The following is a 21396-nucleotide window of genomic DNA, read 5'->3' as shown; positions in this document are numbered from 1 at the left end:
CTGGGAGAACTGGCCACGCCCCTGTCATTGTTAAACTAGACACTTCTCCACCTCTGCCTTTGTGACCACACTTGGAAAAAAAACCAAGGACAAAATAACCTTGTTAAAGTAACAACATTGTCACACCTCCCGCCTTAAAAAAATGAACCATCAAAATACAGAAATGGCTTCCTTTTAAACCCCATAGTTTGACTCTGTTAGTACCCTACAATACACATATATTACATTAAATATAACCGTACAAACATTCTCTACTATATACTATTTCGGTCCGTTTACACCTGCCACTGAATGCCTCAATTTTTTCTTCAAGTCTCAATAATGCATTGGCAATTATGTTTTCTTCCCCTGTCACATGTATAATTTTCAAATTGAGTGGCTGCAATAATAAACTCCATCGAACCAGTCTGAATTTTTTGTTCTTCAATTTCTCCAAAAGCTTTAATTGGTTATGATCAGTATGTATGATTGTCTCAGGCACGTTACTGGCAATATAAACATTGAAAAGTAACGCCAACACCAAGCTCAAGGTCTTCTTCCCAACTGTCAAATATTTCTGTTGAAGAATTTTCAATTTCCTGGAGAAATATCGAATAAGTCTTTCTATCTTCTCATCATCTTCTTGCACAAATACAGCATTGACACTGACATCATTCGTATCGATAGCCACCTTGAATGGCTTTGCATAAGTAGGTGTGGCTAATACTGGGGCAGTAGTTAACACAGCTTTCAGGCTGTCAAGTGCCTTCTGTCAGTTTACTGTCCACTGAAACTTGCTACATTTCTTCAGTAGTTCAGTGAGTGGAGCAGCCACACTGCTAAAAGTCAGTACGAATTTCTGATAAAACCCACTCAATCCTAGGAAACATACTGCTCTCTTCATCAATGGTATAGGAAACTCCCCAGCAGTCTTTGTTGTCACATTCCTTGGGGCCATCTGTCCATGTCTGAAGACATGGCCCTGGAAGGTGATTGGGCTTTGGCAAATTCATGCTTCGGATTTATCACCAAGCCTGCCTCCCAAAGTGAATCAAATAATTCCAATAAATTCTGATAATGTTACTTCCATGTGTAAATTAAAAATCACCAGGTCGTTGATGTATACCGCACAATTGCATAATCCAGAAAGGACTTGGCTGTTTTCCTTAGAGCATCGGAGGCTGCGGGGTGACCTTATAGATGTTTATAAAACCATGTGGGGCATGGATAAGATAAATAGAGAAAGTCTTTTCCCTGGGGTGAGGGAGTCCAGAACTAGATAGGTTTTGGGTGAGAGGGGAAAGATGTAAAAGAGACCTAAGGGGCAACTTTTTCACGCAGAGGGTTGTATGTGTATGGAATGAGTTATCAGGGGAAGTGGTGGAGGCTAATACAATTGTAACATTTAAAAGGCATCTGGATGGGTAAATGAATAGGAGGGGTGCTGGCAGGTGGACTAGATTGGGTTATGATATCTGGTTGGCATGGATGAGTTGGACCGAAGAGTCAGTTTCTGTGCCGTACATCTCTATGACTCTATGACTTAATTAGTCTTTGAAATGTAGCTGGCACATTTTCCATACCAAATGGCATGACTTTAAATTGATACAGTCCATGTAGTGTTACAAAAGCCGAAATTGTCTTCACTCTCATAAGTAAGTCCAACTTAGAAATTTATATTGCTTGTTCCACCTTCTCAATACAGTCTTCTAAATCTTTGATTGAATATATATTACAGTTTGTAACTGTATTGACTTTGTGATAGTCTACACATAACCGTTGGATACGATCTAAAATTGGCACCATTACTATGAGTGAGTCCAGTCGCTGCAACTCACTTCAATTATGTTCCTGGAGTATACATTCAATCTCTTTTGAACCTGTGCCAACTTTAGAGGGTTAAGTCAATACTGTTGCTTAATTTGAAAAGCAAGCCCTATATCTATATCATGCATAATTAGGTTAGTACTTCCTAGCTTACTTCCACATATCTCCCCATGTGATAGCAATATCTCTTTCAGGTCATTTCAGTTTTCCTCTGGAAGCTAACTCAATGATTTATCCCATTCTTTGACAACTTGCTCATTGTCCAATTTAATTTGAGAAGTGTCCAATTCAGAATCCTCTGAACTTGGTTCTTCACTCTGTTTTGTAACCAGTAACACATTCTCCTATTGCTTTCTTTCTTGAACCTATTCACATGACACACTCTGTTAGATTTCTTTCAGTCTGGAGTCCTTGTCAAATAGTTCACCTTGCTCAATCGCCTTTCAACTTGATAAGGTCCACTAAACCTTGCTTTTAAAGGATCACCTATCACTGGAATTAGGACTAAAACTTCACCTCTTTTAGCATAATTGTGAGTTGTTGAAGTATTGTTTGCTTCCTGTTTCATCAGATACTGTGATATTTTAAAATGCTATCTAACGCCCCTGCTCTATTCAACAGTCCCCTAAAATTAGACACACAGTTCAAATATGTGGTCTCTGAATTCTGACTCACCAATTTCTCCTTAATTAATTTCAGTTGTCCTCTGACCTCATGCCCAAAAACTAATTCAAATGGACTGATCGATTCATTTTGTGCATCTCTAATGGCAAAAAGTACAAACAAAATTCTTTTATCCCAGTCATCTGGATAGTCTTGACTATAAACCCTTAAAATGGTCTATAATGTCTGATGCCACCTTTCTAGTGCTCTCTGCGATTCAGGATGGTACACAGTGGATGTGAATTATTTTACTCCTGAGCTGTTCATAACTTCCTTGAATGATTTTGATGTAAAGTTTGACACTTGATCTGATTGTATCTTGGTGGGTGGTCCATATCTCATGAAAAATTTGAGGCACTCTTCTCCAGTCATTTTGGCTGTGATATTGTGTAATGGAATGGCCTCTGGAAATCTAGTGGACACATCCATTATTATTAGCTAATACTGATTCCCACTTTTTATTTTAGGTAGGGGTCCTATGCAATCAGTTAAGACTCTTGCAAACGGTTTCTCAAATGCAGGAATAGTATTAAAGATACAGGTTTTATTACTGCCTGTAGTTTTCCAATTACCTGTCATGTATTACATGTCTGGCAAAATTCAACTACCATTCTTATGCATTCCAGGCCAGTAAAAATGTATTTTAGCTTGAGTTTTTCATACCTGTAAATGACATCCTACCGGTAATTCATGTTCTACCCGCAACATCTCCTTTTTGTAACCCACTGGCAATACAACTTGATGAACTTCTACCCATTTCTCATTCACTTGAATATGTGCTGGTCTTCATTTCCTCATCAATACTTCATGTTTAAGATAGTAACATTCAGGAACACACTCAGATTCTACTTCCATGTATGCTTAGATGCAATTGCTTCAGTTTTTAATCCTTCTGTTGTAAGTCAGTTAATTCTACAAACCAAAAATTTCCACGTTGTCCTCCACATGTTCCTGTTTTGTCTCAAACATGGTTTCTGATAATTCTACTTCAACTTCCTTACTTGTACTGTTTCAGCTCGTGACTTTGTTACCACTCAGTCAAGAAAAATCCCAGGATATACTTTCTCTAATACCTCAGCTACCTGATTTTCCACTTTTTTTTTCAACCACAGTAGGCAGGAATCCTGCCTGTGACGCCGCTATATTGTTACCAAAGGACAAACTGTATTCCTAGAGCTGAGAGTTTTTTCCAGTACTCCTACCATCACTTCTCCATTTTTCACTGGACACTCTGACATCATTCTACATAGTGGAGCACTTCTTGTCTCATGATGAATTCCATGTACTTGCATTTTCTCTGGCAATAGTCCTTCTGAATTACATATCTTTTCATCTCTAAACATCAAAGATTGACATGATCCTGCACCTCTTTCTACTGTAATTTCTTTACCTACCTGCTGCTCCTAGCCCATCTGAGTAAACCTTACCTTCGCAGGTAAATGGTTTAAGATCTGGAACTTCCTCACCTAATCTCTGACCAGATTGCAACTTCTGGTGCAGCTTTTTATCCTCCACTATACATTCTTTTAACACTTTAAAAAAATTCACTGGCTTATCCCGTTTTCCTACATCCGTCTTCCCAGTGTTTTTTCTAACCCACCAACACTGTGACTTCATGTGGTCTACTTTATAACAGTGAAAACATGACACCTTTTTAACTTCTCTTTCCCCTTCATGGGTTACCTTTTTATCCTGCTATATTGTAGCAAGCTACCTTTATTATCTTCACTGAGATCTACTTATCCCTTACCATGTCATGATTTCGCTTTCTCCCGAATTGAAATTGATGTTAGAAGCCAAACTTTAATTTACGAAATAACCAATAATCATTAGCCATTTCAGCTGCTAATCTTACCATTTTAACTCTCTGTTGTTCCACAAGAGTTCTCATTACCTCAGGAAATGAATTTTTGAATTCCTCCAAAATAATTGTCTCTCGAAGAGCATCATATGTCTGATCTATTCTTAATGCCCTGATCCATCTATCAAATTTGCTTTGTTTGATCCTCGATATACATTTGACCAGGGTCTGTCTTTGGATGCCGGAAACATTGTCTGTAAGCTTCTGGCACAAGCTGATATTCATTTAAGATGGCTTTCTTCACCTCCTCATACTCCATAGATACTTCTCTGCTGGTGATGCAAATACCTTACTAGGCTCTACCTACCAGCTTTGTTTGGATCAACAAAACCCACATGGTCAGTGGCCACTGCATTTGTTTAGCCACTTTCTCAAATGAGATGAAGAAGGCTTCAACAATCCTTCTCATCAAGTTTCGGCAATGCTTGGATATATTTAAAAAGATCCGCACCAGGCCTTTAGCTACGATGGTTTGTTCATCCTCACAAGACCCCTCACTAAGCCTACCTTCTACCTTCACCTCCATCCTTTAAAGCTGTTGTCCACGTGTCAATTTCTGAAGTTCAAACTCTCTATCTTTCTCCCTTTCCTCTACTAGGGCCTTCCTCTCCTCCTTGTTCTGCCACAATGATTCTATCCTTTTTTTTGTTCTGCTAAAGCAATTCTTTCCTCTTCTTTTTGTCCTGCTCGGAAGATTTGTTCTTTTTCTCTTTCCTCTGCTTTTAACCGTAATTCAAACTGTCTCATTTCCTTTTCATGTTCAAGCTGCCTCATCCATAATTGAATTCGAACCATTTCCAAAGATTCTGTTCGCATTTTCAGCAAATTTAAATGCTGAGCTATTGCTGTAATTACCTTCCCCTTCCTCAGCTAAAAGCAACGCAAACTCCAGTTTGTCTGCCAATTCCAGCAGCTTAGCCTTGTTCACCTTTTGTAAACCCCCCCCCCCCCCCCCCCCAAAGTCACTTCCTCCATCCCCAGAAAACTCTTAGTGGCTGGAAGAGCCATTATTACACCAGGCACTGTTTAAACCAACCAAATCTCAACATCTATCTGGAACAAAAGCCACTAACACCTACCACTCGCTGCCTTTCAGTCCAACAACCCTAAACCTAAATTGGAATTATAGAATCAATCCAGACAAGAGCCCCCAATCTGTTATGGACCCCCCCCCCCCCCCAAATATTTTAAGAGTAGCCTATACCCTAACTTTTCCTTATTTTAAAGGCAGATGTGAGGTGGATATTCCAGGTGTGATGCAGCTGGTCAAACCACTTGGCTTTAAGCAAAACAGAATTTATTTAAACACCACAGTTGAAACACAGACAAAAAAATTTAGAATAACTTAACTACTGGAAAACCTGACTGACCCAATACAGCAATTTAACTAAGGAGCTGTTCCTATCCAGTAATACCCCTTAAACACAGACCCAGGCAAAAAGGTCAGCAGATCTGGCAATGCCTCAGTCAATGAGCTGAGATGTCATCTTTCGATATAAAACCTTAAATTATCTTGAGAATGTCACTGAAAAGAAGCTCTGGGATTTACTTATTAAAGAACCCAAACCAGCACGTCCATTCTGAAAGATGAAAGACTTAACAATCTAAATTTGTTGAATGTATCACTTTAATCTTTTGCTATAAATTATGCATCTTATCATCCTGCTTCACAATCACCTGATGAAGAAGCAGAGCTTCAAAAGCTAGTGCTTCCAAATACACCTGTTGACTATGACCTGATGTTGTGTGACTTTTTACCTATTCCAACACTAGAAATTTCTGTCAAACATTTACCCGAGGAACTGAGAAGGCAACTGTAATAAGTGAGGTTTTATTCAGATGGGGTAATGACAATTTAAATCCCCACCTGATCTGCTGCTCAAAGTCACCTCCATTTCCCCGGTCAGTTTCCCAAGTTTCAGGAAACTCATGTTGCTCCACAAATATTTGTATTGACTGTAAGAAACGTCAATCAGAGAGCCCACCCACTCTGCCCATTGTCTCCTCTTCCTCTTCCAGAGCTGGTTCACTTCCTATAGGGACTGAAAACCAAGTGAGGAGATGGTGAGTGAAGGGACAGCTTTCGTACAAATTGTATCCCATAATATCCACAACAATCTTCAGGCAGTCTGACTATCCTGTGGGCAGTCAGGGGTGGAAAAGTCTCATATGCTGTTGGAGAAGATCCAGCTGAGAAACATGTTCATTACTGCTTTGTGCTGAACTGTTTGACTTGAGCATGTTTATTGAAAGCATTTCCCTCTGATTTATAGGGGGAGTTTTCTCCAAAGAGAAAATTTCCATCTTCTCTCATTTCTTTACAGAATTAAAGTTCCTCACTGCTGGAACCATTCTAGTGAATATTTCCTGCACCCTACCTAATTCATATAGATACTTTTCTGACAGGATGCTGCACTGTAAGCCTGAGCTCTGCCAATAGAGTAATACAACAGTGAAACAAACCCTCCGGCCCAACTTGTTCATGATAACCAGATTTCCTAAACTGGACTAATCCTATTTGTCTGTGTTTGGCCTATATCCCTCTAACCTTCCCATCCATTTACCTGCCAAGATGCCTTTTCAATGTTGTAATTTTACTCGCCTCTACTACTGTTCTGGTAGCTTAGTTCTGGTTCCATAGAAGCATCACCTTTTTAGTGAAAGAATTGCTTCTCAGGTCCCTACTAAGTCTTTCCCCTATGACCTTAAACCATTGTCCTCTAGTTTTGGACTTCTCTACCCTTGGGAAAAGGCCTTGGCTACTCAAGTTATCTGCGTTCCTCATGATTTTATAAACCTCTATAACTTCACCTCTCAGCTTACTACACTCCAGGGAAAAAGTCCCAGCCTATCCAGCCTCTCCTTATAACTCAAACCATCCAGTCTTAGTAACATTCTTGTAAATCTTTACTGCACTCTTTCCAGTTCAATAACATCCTTCCAAAGCATGGCAACTGGAATTGTACACAGTACGCCAAATGTGGCCTTTCCAATGTCTTGTATGCCATAACATGATGTCCCAAATCAGTCCCAAATCTTGTACTCAGTGTTCTGACCAATGAAGGCCAAATGCTTTCTTCACCACCCTGTCTATCTGTGACATCACTTTCAAGGAAGTATGTACCTGCACTCTGTTCTCTTTGTTTTAAACAGTTCTCTCTGTTTGACAATACTTCCAAGGGCCCTACCAATAACCGTGGAAGTCCTGTCCTAGTTTGTCTTACCAAAATGCAATATCTTGCATTTATCTAAATTAAATTCCATATGCCAATTCTTGGCTCACTGGTCCAATTGTTCATGATCCTGTTGTACTTTAGATAACCCTCACTGTCCACTATATCACCATTTTGATATCTTCAACAAACTTACTAACTCATCCAGATCATTTATACAAAATGATGAACAACAGCATACCCAGCATCGATCCTTGCAGTACACCACTGACCATAGACATCCAGTCTAAATAACAACCCTCAACCACAAACCTGTCTAGTACTGTCAAACCAGTTTGGTATCCATTGGCCAGCTCTCCCTGGATCAATGTGATCTAACCTTACTAACCAATCTACCATCCAGTATCTTGTCAAAGGCATTGCTAAAGTCCATGCTCTGCCTTTATCTACTTTCTTGGTCACCTCTTCAAAAAACTCAATCAAGTTTGTGAAACACAGATTCCCATACACACAACTATGCAGATCATCCCTTGCCTTTCCAAATGTAGATCCTGTCTCTCAGAATCCCCTCCAACAACTTACCCACCATTGATGTCAGGCTCACTGGTCTGTAGTTCCCTGGCTTTTCCTTGCAGCTGTTCTTAAATAATGGCAGAACATTATTCACCCTCCAGTCTTGTGCCACCTTACCTATGACTGTTGATGATACAAATATCTCATCTAGGGGCTCCGCAATTTCTTTCCTAGCTTCTGACAATGTCCTGGGATACACTTGATCAGGTCCTGGGGATTTATCTACCTTTTTTTGCAATGTGGACACTTCTCAAGCCTTCAGTGTTTATTTCCTTGAGTTCCTCAGCTTCCATGTCTTTATCCACATTAAATATGAGATAAAATATTCTGTTTGGATCTTACCCATTGCCTGTGGTTCCAGACATAGATGGCATTGTTGACCTATAAGGGGCCCTGTTAGATTCCCTACAGTATGAAAACAGGCCCTTTGGCCCATCAAGTCCACACTGAAACTCCACCCAGACCCATTCAACTATATTTACCCCTGACTAATGCGCCTAACCTGCACATCCCTGAACACTATGGGCAATTTAGCATGGTGAATTCACCTGACCTGTGGGAGGAAACCAGAGCACTCGGAGAAAATCCATGTAGACACGGGGAGAATGTGCAAACTCCACACAGACAGTCACCCAAGGCTGGAATCGAACCCGGGTCTCTGGCGCTGTGAGGCAGCAGTACTAATCACTGAGCCACCGTGCCACCCCATTCTCTCCCTCGTTACTCATTTGTCCTTTATATCGTGACTTTTTGGATTTTCCTTCACCGTATCTGCCAAAGCTATCACATGTTCCCCTTTTGCCTTCCTGATTTCCTCCTTAAGAGTACTCCTACACCACCTATGGTCCTCAAGGGATTCACTTCATCCCAGCTGTCCATACATGACATATGCTTCCTCCTGTTTTCAAGACTAAAGTCTCAACATTTCAGATTATCCAGTGTCCCTACTCCTGCCAGCCTTGCCATTCACTCTAACAGGAATACACTGTTGTTAACTCTTGTTATCTCACTCTTGAAAGCTTCCCACTTGTCAAACATCTCTTCACCTGTGAAGAGCCTATCTCAATCAACTTTTGAAAGTTCCTGTCTAATAATATTAAAATTGGCCTTGCCCCAATTTGGAACTTTAACTTGTTCACCAGACCTATCCTCTTCAATAACTATTTTAGAACTAATAGAATTATTTACACTGGTCCCAAAGTGCTCCCTAACTAACATCTCAGTCACTTGCTCTGCCTCATTTCCCAAAAGGAGGTTGATTTTTGCCCCTTCTCTAGCAGAGCCATCTACATATTGATTGAGACTGTATGTTGTAATTGACCCAAAAACTTGTTTACTAGTTGCCATTGGCCTCACAGGAATACAGTGACTCCTGGTCAAGCAACATCTCAAGTTTAAAGTTCTCATCTCTGTTTTCAAATTGTCCAATGGTCTTTCTGCTCCTGATTTCTGTAATCTCCACAGTCATATCTGGAGACACATTCATTTTCATGTTTTTGAAGGCCTTCTATGTAGATTGTTCCTGAAGGTCTCAGTCTTTTCCAAAAGCCTGGGCTTGGATTTGACAGTTTTGCCTTGTGCTGTGACTGTTATGTGCAGGGTGAGTGCATGCAGTGAATCTAATTTCCCAGGATAACCCAGAACCTTTCAATCAGCTACATTGAAGCGATATCTCCTTCCAACATTCCTGTCCAGATGTTTTGTTCAAATAATTTAAAAATTTCCATTGAATTCACATTTGTCCTGAACACTATATATATTGAACCTTATATTTTATATTATTGTTTGTTTCATCTGGTCTTCACAAACAAAACTTGGAAAGCAAAGCAAATTGATAGCCTGTTTTACACTCTGCCTGACTCTCATTTCCATTGCCTTCATGAAGTCTGGGAACTTGGGGAATTGAATGGATGAAAAAAAGTAGCTACATTGTCTGCTCCTGGTCACTGTCCAGTATCCGTGCTGGAAACAAAGGGTGTGTGATAGTCAAGTGAAGAAAAGGAAAAGACTTGTATTTGGTTCCCCCACGTGGGAATACAGACTGCCAAATCAGTGGAAAAATCTCCGAAGAGAGGACAGTGATTTAATATAATTGGTTTAAAAAAGTTCAAAAAGGATGTGAAGAAACACTTTTTCATGTAGCAAGTAGTTAGGATCTGGAACATACTGCTTGTGATGTGGTAGGGGCAATTCAATCAAAGCAAATCAGTTAACTGAAAAGGAGGAATGTGAAGGATAATTAAGAGAAAGTGGGAGTAAACTGTGTACTTGGGAACATGATACAGTTATTTTCTGCACTAACGATTCTCTGATTGTGTAAACTGAGGAGTCAGCCCATTCAGTAAAGGAGAGGAAATCATGATTATTTTTTCTTTGCAGAATGATTCCATCGTACTATACCAAACGTCACAGAGACGATAGACACCACAGATAGATTCTGACCATCACCCAAGGAACAAATGCACAATTGTGAGAAAACATCCAGTCCCTCTGTAGCATTGTTTCAACACTGGGAAGGTTGGATACTAAAACCATCACCTGGAAATCGGTCATGTCAGGGGAGTTTTGACACTGAAACTGGTCACTGGTGTGGACCCTTCCATCACAACTAACATTTCTGAAGGATCAGTTGTGGGTGATCAGTCATATGAGGCTGGAAAGAAATATAAGTGAACCCCAGTTGTGGTTACAGCTTCAATAATTCATCAAGTCCAAGACCCACTGACTCAGTCCTATAAGTGAGAGGCTATAAGAGTCCTATAAGGTGTGAGATTGTGAGGAGGGCTGCACACATTCAATTTCTCCTGACACACAAGCTACATTTGTTGAACAGCATGGAAGACAAACTATTCAAGTGTGGGGCATGTGACCAAGATTCTTCGAAGTCATCTGCACTCATGAAACACAAATGCATCCACACAATGGAGAAGCCATTCATATGTGAGGTGTGTGAGAAATCATTCTCACGGTCATCACATCTCCGTGCACACCGATACATTCATACAGGGGAAAGACCATTCAAATGCAAAGTTTGTGATAAATCATTTGCTGTATCGACAACCCTCCTGACACACCAACGTATTCACACAGGTGACAAACCCTTCAGGTGTGAGGTTTGTGAGATGGCTTTCAGCCACTCATCTGATCTCTTGATACATCAGAGGATTCACACAGGTGAGAAACCTTTCAGGTGTGAAGTATGTGATCGAGCCTTCACTCACTCATCAACACTTGTGAAACACCGACGCATTCACACTGGTGAAAAGCCCTTCACGTGTGAGGTTTGTGATAAATCATTCTCGGTCTCATCACATCTTCGCAGACACCAACGCCTACACACTGGGGAGAAACCATTCATGTGTAAGATGTGCAACAAATCATTTTCGCAGTCTTCACACCTCCAACTTCATCAACGCAGTCACACAGGGGAAAAGCCATTTAGATGTGAAGTGTGCAAAAAATCTTTCTCAAACTCAACCCACCTCCGTGTACACCAACGTATTCATACTGGTGAGAAACCATTCACATGTGAAGCATGTGGCAAATCATTTGCGCGACCATCACACCTCCTTGACCACCAACGCAGTCACACAGGGGAGAAACCATTCACATGCGGGTTGTGTGACAAATCGTTTTCGAGGTCATCAACGCTCCTCAATCACCAACGCATTCACACAGGGGAAAAACCATTCACATGCGAGGTGTGTGATAAATCATTCTCAGACTCATCGAATTTCCGTGTACACCAGCGCATTCACACAGAGGTGAAAGTATTCACATGCTAGATAAGCTATGTACCATTCTTGCTCTTAACCACTTCTGTCTGCACTATAAACTTCACAGGGAAGAATCTGATCAGATGTTAGAAAAATCTTCACATATTTAAAAAGCCTCCTGTACCACTAGATAATCCCAAGGGAAGAGACCTATAAAGTACAAGATTCATGAAGCTTTTATAATGCTGACAAATCTAATAAAATGGAAGATTCCTTTTAAGCATGTGGCCAAACCTTCACACAGTAATTGAAACTCTGTGAGGTGTGAAGTCATTGTAACTCTTGCCCGATCAGTAGAAACCAAAAGGAGTGTAGCCCTTTAAATATTATGTTTGTGACGAAACTTTAACCAAACCTCCAATCTCCTGTAGCATTATTGGACCTGCACTGGTGAGAAACCATTCAGGTGTGAAGTGTGAGACAAAGCTTTCCAGTCAACCAATGCACTCACACAGGACAGAAATCTTTTTGGGCTTAACACAATTGTTGGACATCTTGGAACATCAATGAACCCACACAGGAGACAATCCCTTCCAGTGTGATGTGTACTAGGATTGCTTCACCAACTCCTCCACTCTCACCACACACTGATATCTCCACATGGACTTGAAGTCGGGTCACCTGCTTCTGCTGTTTACCTTCCAGTGCTCATACAGGACAACTGTTGTTCTGAAACCCTGTCTGTCTCCTATTATGAGTCCAATCATTTCAAAACTGTCAAGTTAACCATACACCAAATTACCAGACAACACCAAATGAAGACATGAATATATATAGAAGCTCCTACTTGTGCACAAATATCACTGGGTCTCTGGATTTCCTCAGCCACAGGAAGTAGGTGACTTAGCAGACTGTGTCTGGATTACCCCTGTTATGGACAAGAGAGAACTGCCTCAATCAGTTCTGCAATTTAATTTACCTCCCTTCTTGAAAACAGTTACATTTTTGAGGTTGGGTGGGGGGATTATCTTTCCTCTCAAATCCATAGGATGAGTTCAGTGTCTCGAACTGTGCAAAAGTCTATATGCTTTGAAAGGTTCAGTTGGAATTCCATGGGGGAACAGACTTTGGTGTTTTTCATCTGTTTGATACTTGTTGCAACTCTCCCATCAATGTGATTCGTCCATGGATTCTACCACTGAGAACGGGAGAATAGATTAGAGGGTGTCAGTTGCCCCTGTGTTTGAGAAAAGGTTCAAAAGGATTTCTCTAATGTTAATTCTTAAGAGAAACATTTGTCCCACGAATGAAAGGGATCTTGTCTGTATGACCTTGGTCCAGGTGACTATACAAAGATGCACATTATTACTATTGGCATATTGTTCTTTCAGGGTTCCTCATCCCACCACACATTTTTTACCTTTTAAGATTTGTTAGTGGGGTCAGATTGAGATGCTGCCTTCTTGACCTGTGACAATAGGTTGCTCTATCAGCACCGAAGGCTGATTGTTTTAGTTCCAGGAGGTCATATCTACGAATGCATGTATGAACAAGGTGCAGGATTAGGCCATTCGGTCCTTCAAACCTGCACTGCTATTCAATAATATCTTGGTTAATCTGATTGCAGCCTCAGCCCACCTATTCCCAATAACATCTGACTCCTTTGTCAGTCAATAATGTATCAACTTCGGCCTTAAAAATAATCAATAACCCTGCCTTCATCTGTCTTTATGGAAAAGTGTTCCAAAGACCTGTACCCATCTGAGAGAAAAATTCCATCTCATTTCCATATTAAATTGATAACCCTTTATGTTTAAACTGTGCTGTGAATTCTGGTTTCTCTCACAAAGCCTTTAACTATTCACCTTGACCAGTCCACTCAGGACCTCATATAGAGTTATAATCATACAGAATGGAAACAGACCCTTCAGTCTATCTCGTCCATGCTGACCAAGTTTCCTGAACTTAACTAGTCCCATTTACCATATGTGTTTGGTCCATATCCCTCTAAACCTGTATTCATGTACCTGTCCAAACATCGTTTAAATATCTTAATTATATCTGCATCAACCATTTTGACAGTTCATTCCACATATAAACCACCTTCTGTGTGAAAATGTTGCCCCTCAGGTCCCTTTTAAATCTTTCTCCTCTTACCTTAAAAATATGCCCTCTAGTATTGAACTCCCCTAACTTAGGGAAAGGACCTTTGCTATTCACCTTATCTATACCCCTCATGATTTTATAAATTTAAAAGGTCACCATATATTTCAATAAAATCACCTCCCATTCTTCTAAACTCCAGTCTATGTAGTTTACTGATAAAATATCTCTTTCCCAAGTATGATTTGAGTAAATCTCTGCACTGTGAACAACACATTTACATTCTTTCTTAAATCAGGAGGCCAAAACTATACAGTCTCCCAAACATGGTCTCACAAAGAATTTATACAACACCTAACAAAACATCCCTAATTTTATGTTCCACTCTCCTTGCAATTATCAACAACATCCTGTTTCTCTTCCTATTTGTTTGCTCTCCCCAGATCCCTCTGTATCATCAAATTCACTGACTCCATTTGAATAATATGTTGCATTTTTTATTCTTCATGCAAAATTGGACAGGTACACATTTTTCCATAATATTCCATCTGCCACATTTTTGCCCACTGACAATTGGAGTGTTTTCAGGCAGAAACATCCAGAATCATCTTCTTGAACTTTGGGCCTGTGATTTCTTGGTGCTGTGTGTTTGTTCATCATTGATCAAACAAATCGATGGTCTATCCAGCAGCATCAGTCCTACATGGATCAAGTGATACAGACATCATAGAATTTTGGCTTGGCATTAGACCTTCCAAAGGAATATCCGACATGGTCTTTGTTGCCAGAAAAATTCAAGAAAAATATCAACAGCAATCTCATGAACCTTTCCTTATATTCAATGACTTGACCAAAATATCTGACTAGAAACATGAAACTACATGGATTTTGTTGGAACAATTTTTACATCCAAGAAACTTCCTCACAAATATGTAGTTAGATATAGTATTCGATAATTAAGCGAACAGAGTGGTTAAATAATCAATTTTATTTTATAACACTGTATTAAGAAAAACCAATTACAATTATCCATAAATCTTGATTAAGTTCTGCATGCATTGAGATGTAATAATGGTTAATCAGCTTAAAATTTTGTAATTTACAGAAATACAGGCATATGGCTGAATTATTAAGAATTAAAAACAGAGTTTGGTATTGCCTTGTTATGCTGAAATAATAAATGATCCTGAAAGTAAAACTTGAATTGAAGAGAAAAGAAAGCTTCCCCATGTGATATGGTAAATCAGAGGGAGAGAGAGGAGACAATGTTGACTGTGACCAAACCTCTATTTACAAAGAGCACCAAAAAAAAAGTGAAAGTTCATTTCCTGAAGTTTTCTTAAGTATAGGTTTACTTTTTAATTAACTTTCTATCCAAGTACCATGTTGCTTTAAATGGTCTTAGTCTTGTCAGGACATGAATTAAGGGTAAAATCACCTTCACAATCCTGCAATTACTTCATAATGATTATAAGTGTCTTGAGTAAGAGATCTGAACCAGAAAGCTTCAAAATCCAGACTGGTGTCAAGCACAGCTGTTGATAGTCACCATTCTATTTATATTAATGCTGATTAAAGATGACATTACTACAATATTGAGAAAGGATATTAGCTCTGGTGAAGTGAATTCTGTATGGGTAGAGCCTAGAAACACCAACAGGCAGAAAATGATAGTGGTGTTTGTATATAGACCACTAAACTGCAGTGGTAATGTTAAGGAAGGCATTCAATAGGAAATTAGAGATGCAGACAATAAAGGTACAACTGTAATGGAATGCAATGTCATGGAGACAGGTTCAAGAGGGCTTTGAATTTTTTTTGGATAGTAATGGTATGATATGGGGGAAAAGATAGGAGATTAACACTAGATCATAGAATCAAACTGGATATTAGAGCTGGTGCAGGCACAACAGACTGAATGGCCTCCTATACCTTAATAGTTCAATGATTCAGTAATTGTAGGATCACAGGGAGGTAAGAGAGAGGAAGTGAAGAAAATCAGTATTCGTACAGAAATGGTGTTAGGGAAATTGTTGAGATTATAAAGGCCAATAAATCCCCAAGGCCTGATAATCTACATTCTAGGGCACTTAACAAAGTGGCCCTAAAAATAGCAGATGCATGAGTGGTTCAAGACTCTGGAACAGTTTCTATGGATTGAGAGGTAGCTATTTAAAAAAGGTCAAGAAAGGTCAGGAAATTATAAACCTGTTAGCCTGACATCAGTGGTGGGAAAAATGCTCGAGTCCATTATCAAATATTTAATAGCGCAGCACTTGAAAATGTATTACAGGATCAAATAGAGTCAGCACATCTTTACGAAAGGGATATCATGCTTCACAAGTCTACTGGAAATTTTCAAGAATGTAACTTGCAGAATTAATAGGGAGACCCAATGAGTAGTGTTAACTTGCACCTTCAGAAGGGTTTCAATAAGGTCCCACATAAGAAATTAACATGTAAAGTTAAAGTGCATGCGATTGAGATTAGTATGTGGACAAGGATACAGAACTGGTTGGTAGACTGGAAACAAATTGTAAGAATAATGGAATACTGACCTTTATATTTAAAGGGCTGCAGTACAAAGATGCAGAAGTAATGCAGCCTCTACACAAAACCCTGGTTAGATCCCATTTGGAGTATTGTAAGAAGATCTGGACACCACACTTTAGGGAGATATACTGGCCTTGGAGGCAGTATAACATAGCTGAAAATGTGTTGCTGGAAAAGCACAGCAGGTCAGACAGCATCCAAGGAACAGGAGAATCGACGTTTCAGACATAAGCCCTTCTTCAGGCCTCATTCCTGAAGAAGGGCTTAAGCCTGAAATGTCGATTCTCCTGTTCCTTGGATGCTGCCTGACCTGCTGTGCTTTTCCAGCAACATATTTTCAGCTCTGATCTCCAGCATCTGCAGTCCTCACTTTCTCCTGGTAGTACAACATAGGTTTACAAGAATAATACCTGGACTTGGAGATAAGTCATGAGGACTTTCAAATTAGGCTGTCTTTCTCTAGAATTTAGAAGATTAAGGGGTGATCTGATCAAAGTCTTCAACATATTAACAAGAAAAGAAAGAGTTGACGAACTGTTTCTATAGGTTGGGGATTCTAGAACTAAAGGGCATAGTCTGAGAATTAGGCCGAGACTGTTCAGGACTGATGTTAAGACGCACTTCTACAGGCAAAGGGTGGTACACGCTTGGAACCCATTTCCACAAACAGCAACAGATGTAGTATTAGTTGTTGATTTTAAATTTGAGATAATAAAGTTAAACAAAAGTATTAAAGGCAGATATATGGAATTAGGCCACAGATCAGCAACAGTCTCATTGAATGGTGGAACAGGCTCGAGTGGCTAAATGACCTAATTCTGTTCCTATACAGTAGCGCCTCAACTTACGAACTTAATCCATTCCGGGACCTGGTTCGCAAACTGAAAAGTTCGTGAACTGAATCAATTTTTCCCATTGTTTGGATAGCGTAAGAATGCTTGGACGGCTGTTCACAGCACACGCGCCAAAGACTAACTGAATTAGATCACATGGGGCCTGAGAGCTTTTGCATTCAACAAACGTGTAGCAAAGCAGAACAATGAAACCTCGTGGTCGCACATGGGCTTTTTGCGTTCGTACCTTGAATTTCGTACGTACGTTGAAGCAAAATTTTACGTACAATCCTGTTCGTAAACCGATTTGTACATGAAAGGGGTCGTTCGTATGTCGAGGCGCTACTGTATTCCTAATAGGTCTTTTTTCCAAGTGGCAGCAATGATTACTGGGGTATCTCAGGGATCAGTGCTTGGAGTGTAGCTATTCACAATATATTAATGATTTAGATGACGTAACTAATTAAAACAAATAATATCTCCACGTTTGCAGGTGACACAAAGCTGGATGGGAGGGTGATCTATGAGGAGGATGCAGAAATGTTTCAGTGTGATTTAGAGTCAATGGGCAATGCATGACAGATGAAGTTTCATGTGGATGAATAGGTGGTTATTCACTTTAATAGAAAAATCAGAAAAACAGATTATTATCTGAATGGTAATAGACTGGGAAAGGTACAATGAGACCTGGGTGCTGAAAGTAAGCATACAGGTGGAGTAGGTGGTGAAGACGACAAATTGTATGTTGGCCATCATAGTGACAGTATGTGAATACAGGAGCAGAAATACCTTGCTGCAGTTGTATAGGGCCTTGGTGAGTCTGCATCTGCAGTATAGTATGCATGTTTTGGTCTCCTTATGTGAGGAAGGACATTTTGGCTATGGAAAGGGTGCAACAAAGGGTTGTCAATCTGATTTCTAGGCTGGCAGATTGGCCCATAAAGAGAGACTGGATCGGTTAGGACTACATTCAATGACCTGGGGTTGGGGGGGTGTTGGTGTGGAATCATACATAAATGTATAAAATTCTAACTGGACAAGATAAATGGAAAAAAAAGGATGCTCTCAATGACTGAAGAGTTCAGAACTAGGGGTAACATTCTAAGGTTACAGAGTAGGCCATTTAGGACTAAGATGAAGAGAAATGTCTTCATCCAGAGTGGGTGAGCCTGTGGAACTCTCAACCACAGAAGGCAGTTGGGACCAAACATTTGAATGTTTTCAAGGAGGAGTTAGATTTAGTTGGCAAGATGCAGCAGAGTGGAACATTCCAACTGGAGCTACTCTGCTCTGCCTATTCTTTTTTCTTTTCTCTCTTTTTAGCAGTGCAAAGGGAAATCCGAATATTGGAGTGGCATAAAGGGAAACCAGAGTACTGGAGCAGTGCAAGGAGAGACCCAAGTGCCAGAGCGGCACGAGGGGAAACTGAATACCAGAGTAGCGCAGGTACTGGAGCAGCACGAGATGAAACCAGTGTCCTAGTGCAGTGTGAGGGGAAACCTGTGTCTTGGTGCAGCATGTGGGGAAGTGAGTCCTAGTACAGCATGAGGGAAAATCCATGTCCTGGTGCAGTGCGACCTACCTTATTGCTGCTGAGTGCCAGTGAGGAGCAAACTGGAAGGTGGAGGGGAACAGGACAGTTGTTGGACATGTGCCTGGCGTGGGCAGCCAGACCACATGCCAAGCTGCTACTATTTGAAACTCTTTACTCGACTGTAAATCCTATAAGTCTGTTATAACTATCTTATTTCTAACTTATTTTTAGACACGAAGTCATGCTACTATTTTTCCTTTCATTCCTCTTTTCTATCCAAGATTTGTACTTAGGTACTTGTACCCAAGATGACAATAAAGGATATTCTATTCTATTCTTAGTGCAAAAGGGATCTAGGAAGAAAGTACGAACAGGGCATTAAATTAGAGGACCAGCCATGAACATATTGAATGCTGACTCAGGCTCAAAGGGCTGAACTTTTAATCCTAGTCTTACTTTCTATGTCTGATAAAACATAATTGGGTTCACTTTGATTTAGCTGGTGTATATTCATACCCTCTATTTGCTTTCTGAATCTACTTTTTGATTTCACCTCTTCACGTTTTGTCCTCTTCTTGGCTTTCTGTAGTATTGAGCGCTTGGTGTCAGACAGAAACTTTTGATTTTTCTTCTTTAGTCTTGTATGATGCGGGCATTAATGACAAGGCTCGAACTAATTGTAATTGCATTTCTCAGAGATTTGCCTGGGTACTTGTTGCTCCTCTGACATTTTGAGGGCTATAGTATACTCTCAGCAGTGTTGTTTCCCCTTATTAGTTCCTTAACTCAATCCATGTTTCCTTAGTTGATGATCCTTCCAACACATCTGCCCTCCCCATACCTGTAATTGTGTCTTTGAACAAAACAGCACCTCTCTCCATTTTATATCCCTATCTCATCAGCTACATTCACTTTGTAACCCTCAATGCTTTTGAATATCTGTGAATCTGAGTTTCGAAATTTGCTATTGATTCCACCCCCCAGCTTCAGTTTCAGATTTCACAACATGGAAAGTTACAGTGTATAAATGTACTTATCACAAAAGGAATGTTGGATAAGAAAAAAAAATGCAGTATTATTTACAATGATTTCACACACACAATCCGTAAAGAAAATGATCATATGTGATCCAAAAAAAAGTTTGATCTTTCTGGTTCCAATTTCCTCTGCCTATACACAGCATGGAAACCACAACCTTTTAAAAAAAAGTGTTCAGTTGGAACTGATATCTTTGAAATGAAAGTAACATTTTTTTGCAACCAGTTCAGAATAGATAGGAGTAGTTTGAGAAAGATAGTTTAAAGTGGTCAGCCATCAGACTCTACTTTTCTCTCCCAAACAGGTAGTGGTTACTAACTTTATTGAAGTAGTAACAGAGGACTGATGAGGGCAGAGCAGTGGATGTGATCTCTATGGACTTCACTACGGTGTTCAATAAGGTTCCTCATGATAGACTGGATAGCAAGGTTAGATCACGTGGAATACAAGAAGAACTAGCCATTTGGATACAGAACTAGCTCAAAAGGTAGAAGACAGAGGGTGGTGGTGGAGGGTTGCTTTTCAGACTGGAGGCCTGTGACCAGTGGAGTGCCACAAGGATCAATGCTGGATCCACTGCTTTTTGTCATTTATATAAATGATTTGGATGCGAACATCGGCGATATAGTTAATAAGTTTGCAGATGACATTGGAGGTATAGTGGACAGCGAAGAAGTTTACCTGAGTACAGCAGGATCTTGATCAGGTGGGCTAATGGGCTGAGGAATGGCAGATAGAGTTTAACTTAGATAAATGTGAAGTGCTGCATTTTGGAAAGGCAAATCAGGGCAGGACTTATACACTTAATGGCAAGATCTTGGGGAGTGTTGCTGCACGAAGAGACCTTGGAGTGCACATTCATAGTTCCTCGAAAGTGGAGTCACAGGTAGATAAGATAGTGATGATAATATTTGATATGCTTTCCTTTATTGGTCAGTACATTAAATATAGGAGTTGGGAACTCATGTTGCAGCTAAACAGGACACTTGTTCAGCCGCTTTTGGAATAGTGTGCAATTCTGGTCTCTCTGCTATAAGAAAGATGCTGTGAAACTTGAAAGGGTTCAGAAAGGATTTAGAAGAATAGGACCAAGGTTGAAGGGTTAGAGCTATTGGGAGAGGCTGAATAGGCTGGGTCTGTTTTCCCTGGATTGTCAGAACCTGAGGGGTGACCTCGTGGAAGTTTATAAAATCATGAGGGGCATGACGGAGGACTCGCACAATATCCAGGGCCGAAGGGCCTTTACTATGCTGTACTGTTCTATGGTAGGGTAAATAGACAAGATCTTTTCCCTGGGGTGGGAAAGTCCAGAAATAGAGGGTATAGATTTAGGGTGACGGGGGGAACAATTTAAAAGGGACCTAAAGGGCACCTTTCTCATGGATACGGTGGTGTGTGTATGGAATGAGCTGCCAAAGGAGTAATGGAAGCTGGTACAATTACAACATTTGAAAGACATCTGGATGGGTATGTGAATAGGAAGGATTTAGAGGGATAGGGGCCACGTGCTGGCAAATGGAACTAGATTAACTTAGGATAGCTG

The 21396-nt window shown here is 40.2% G+C and overlaps 1 protein-coding gene across 1 annotated transcript; it reads left to right on the top strand.

Moving 5' to 3' along the window:
* Positions 1–10476: 10476 nt before the first annotated feature.
* On the top strand, positions 10477–14357 carry LOC122541619 (uncharacterized). The gene has a single exon (XM_043678516.2). The coding sequence runs from the start codon at positions 10911–10913 to the stop codon at positions 11859–11861; it is 951 nt and encodes a 316-aa protein (XP_043534451.2). The 5' UTR covers positions 10477–10910; the 3' UTR covers positions 11862–14357.
* The last annotated feature ends 7039 nt before the right edge of the window (positions 14358–21396 follow it).

Source organism: Chiloscyllium plagiosum, unplaced genomic scaffold, assembly GCF_037043375.1.
Source record: "Chiloscyllium plagiosum isolate Xiang-an unplaced genomic scaffold, Cpla_swu_hap1 HiC_scaffold_35, whole genome shotgun sequence".
Lineage (NCBI taxonomy): Eukaryota > Metazoa > Chordata > Chondrichthyes > Orectolobiformes > Hemiscylliidae > Chiloscyllium > Chiloscyllium plagiosum.
This window is presented reverse-complemented; position numbering and strand designations above follow the sequence as displayed.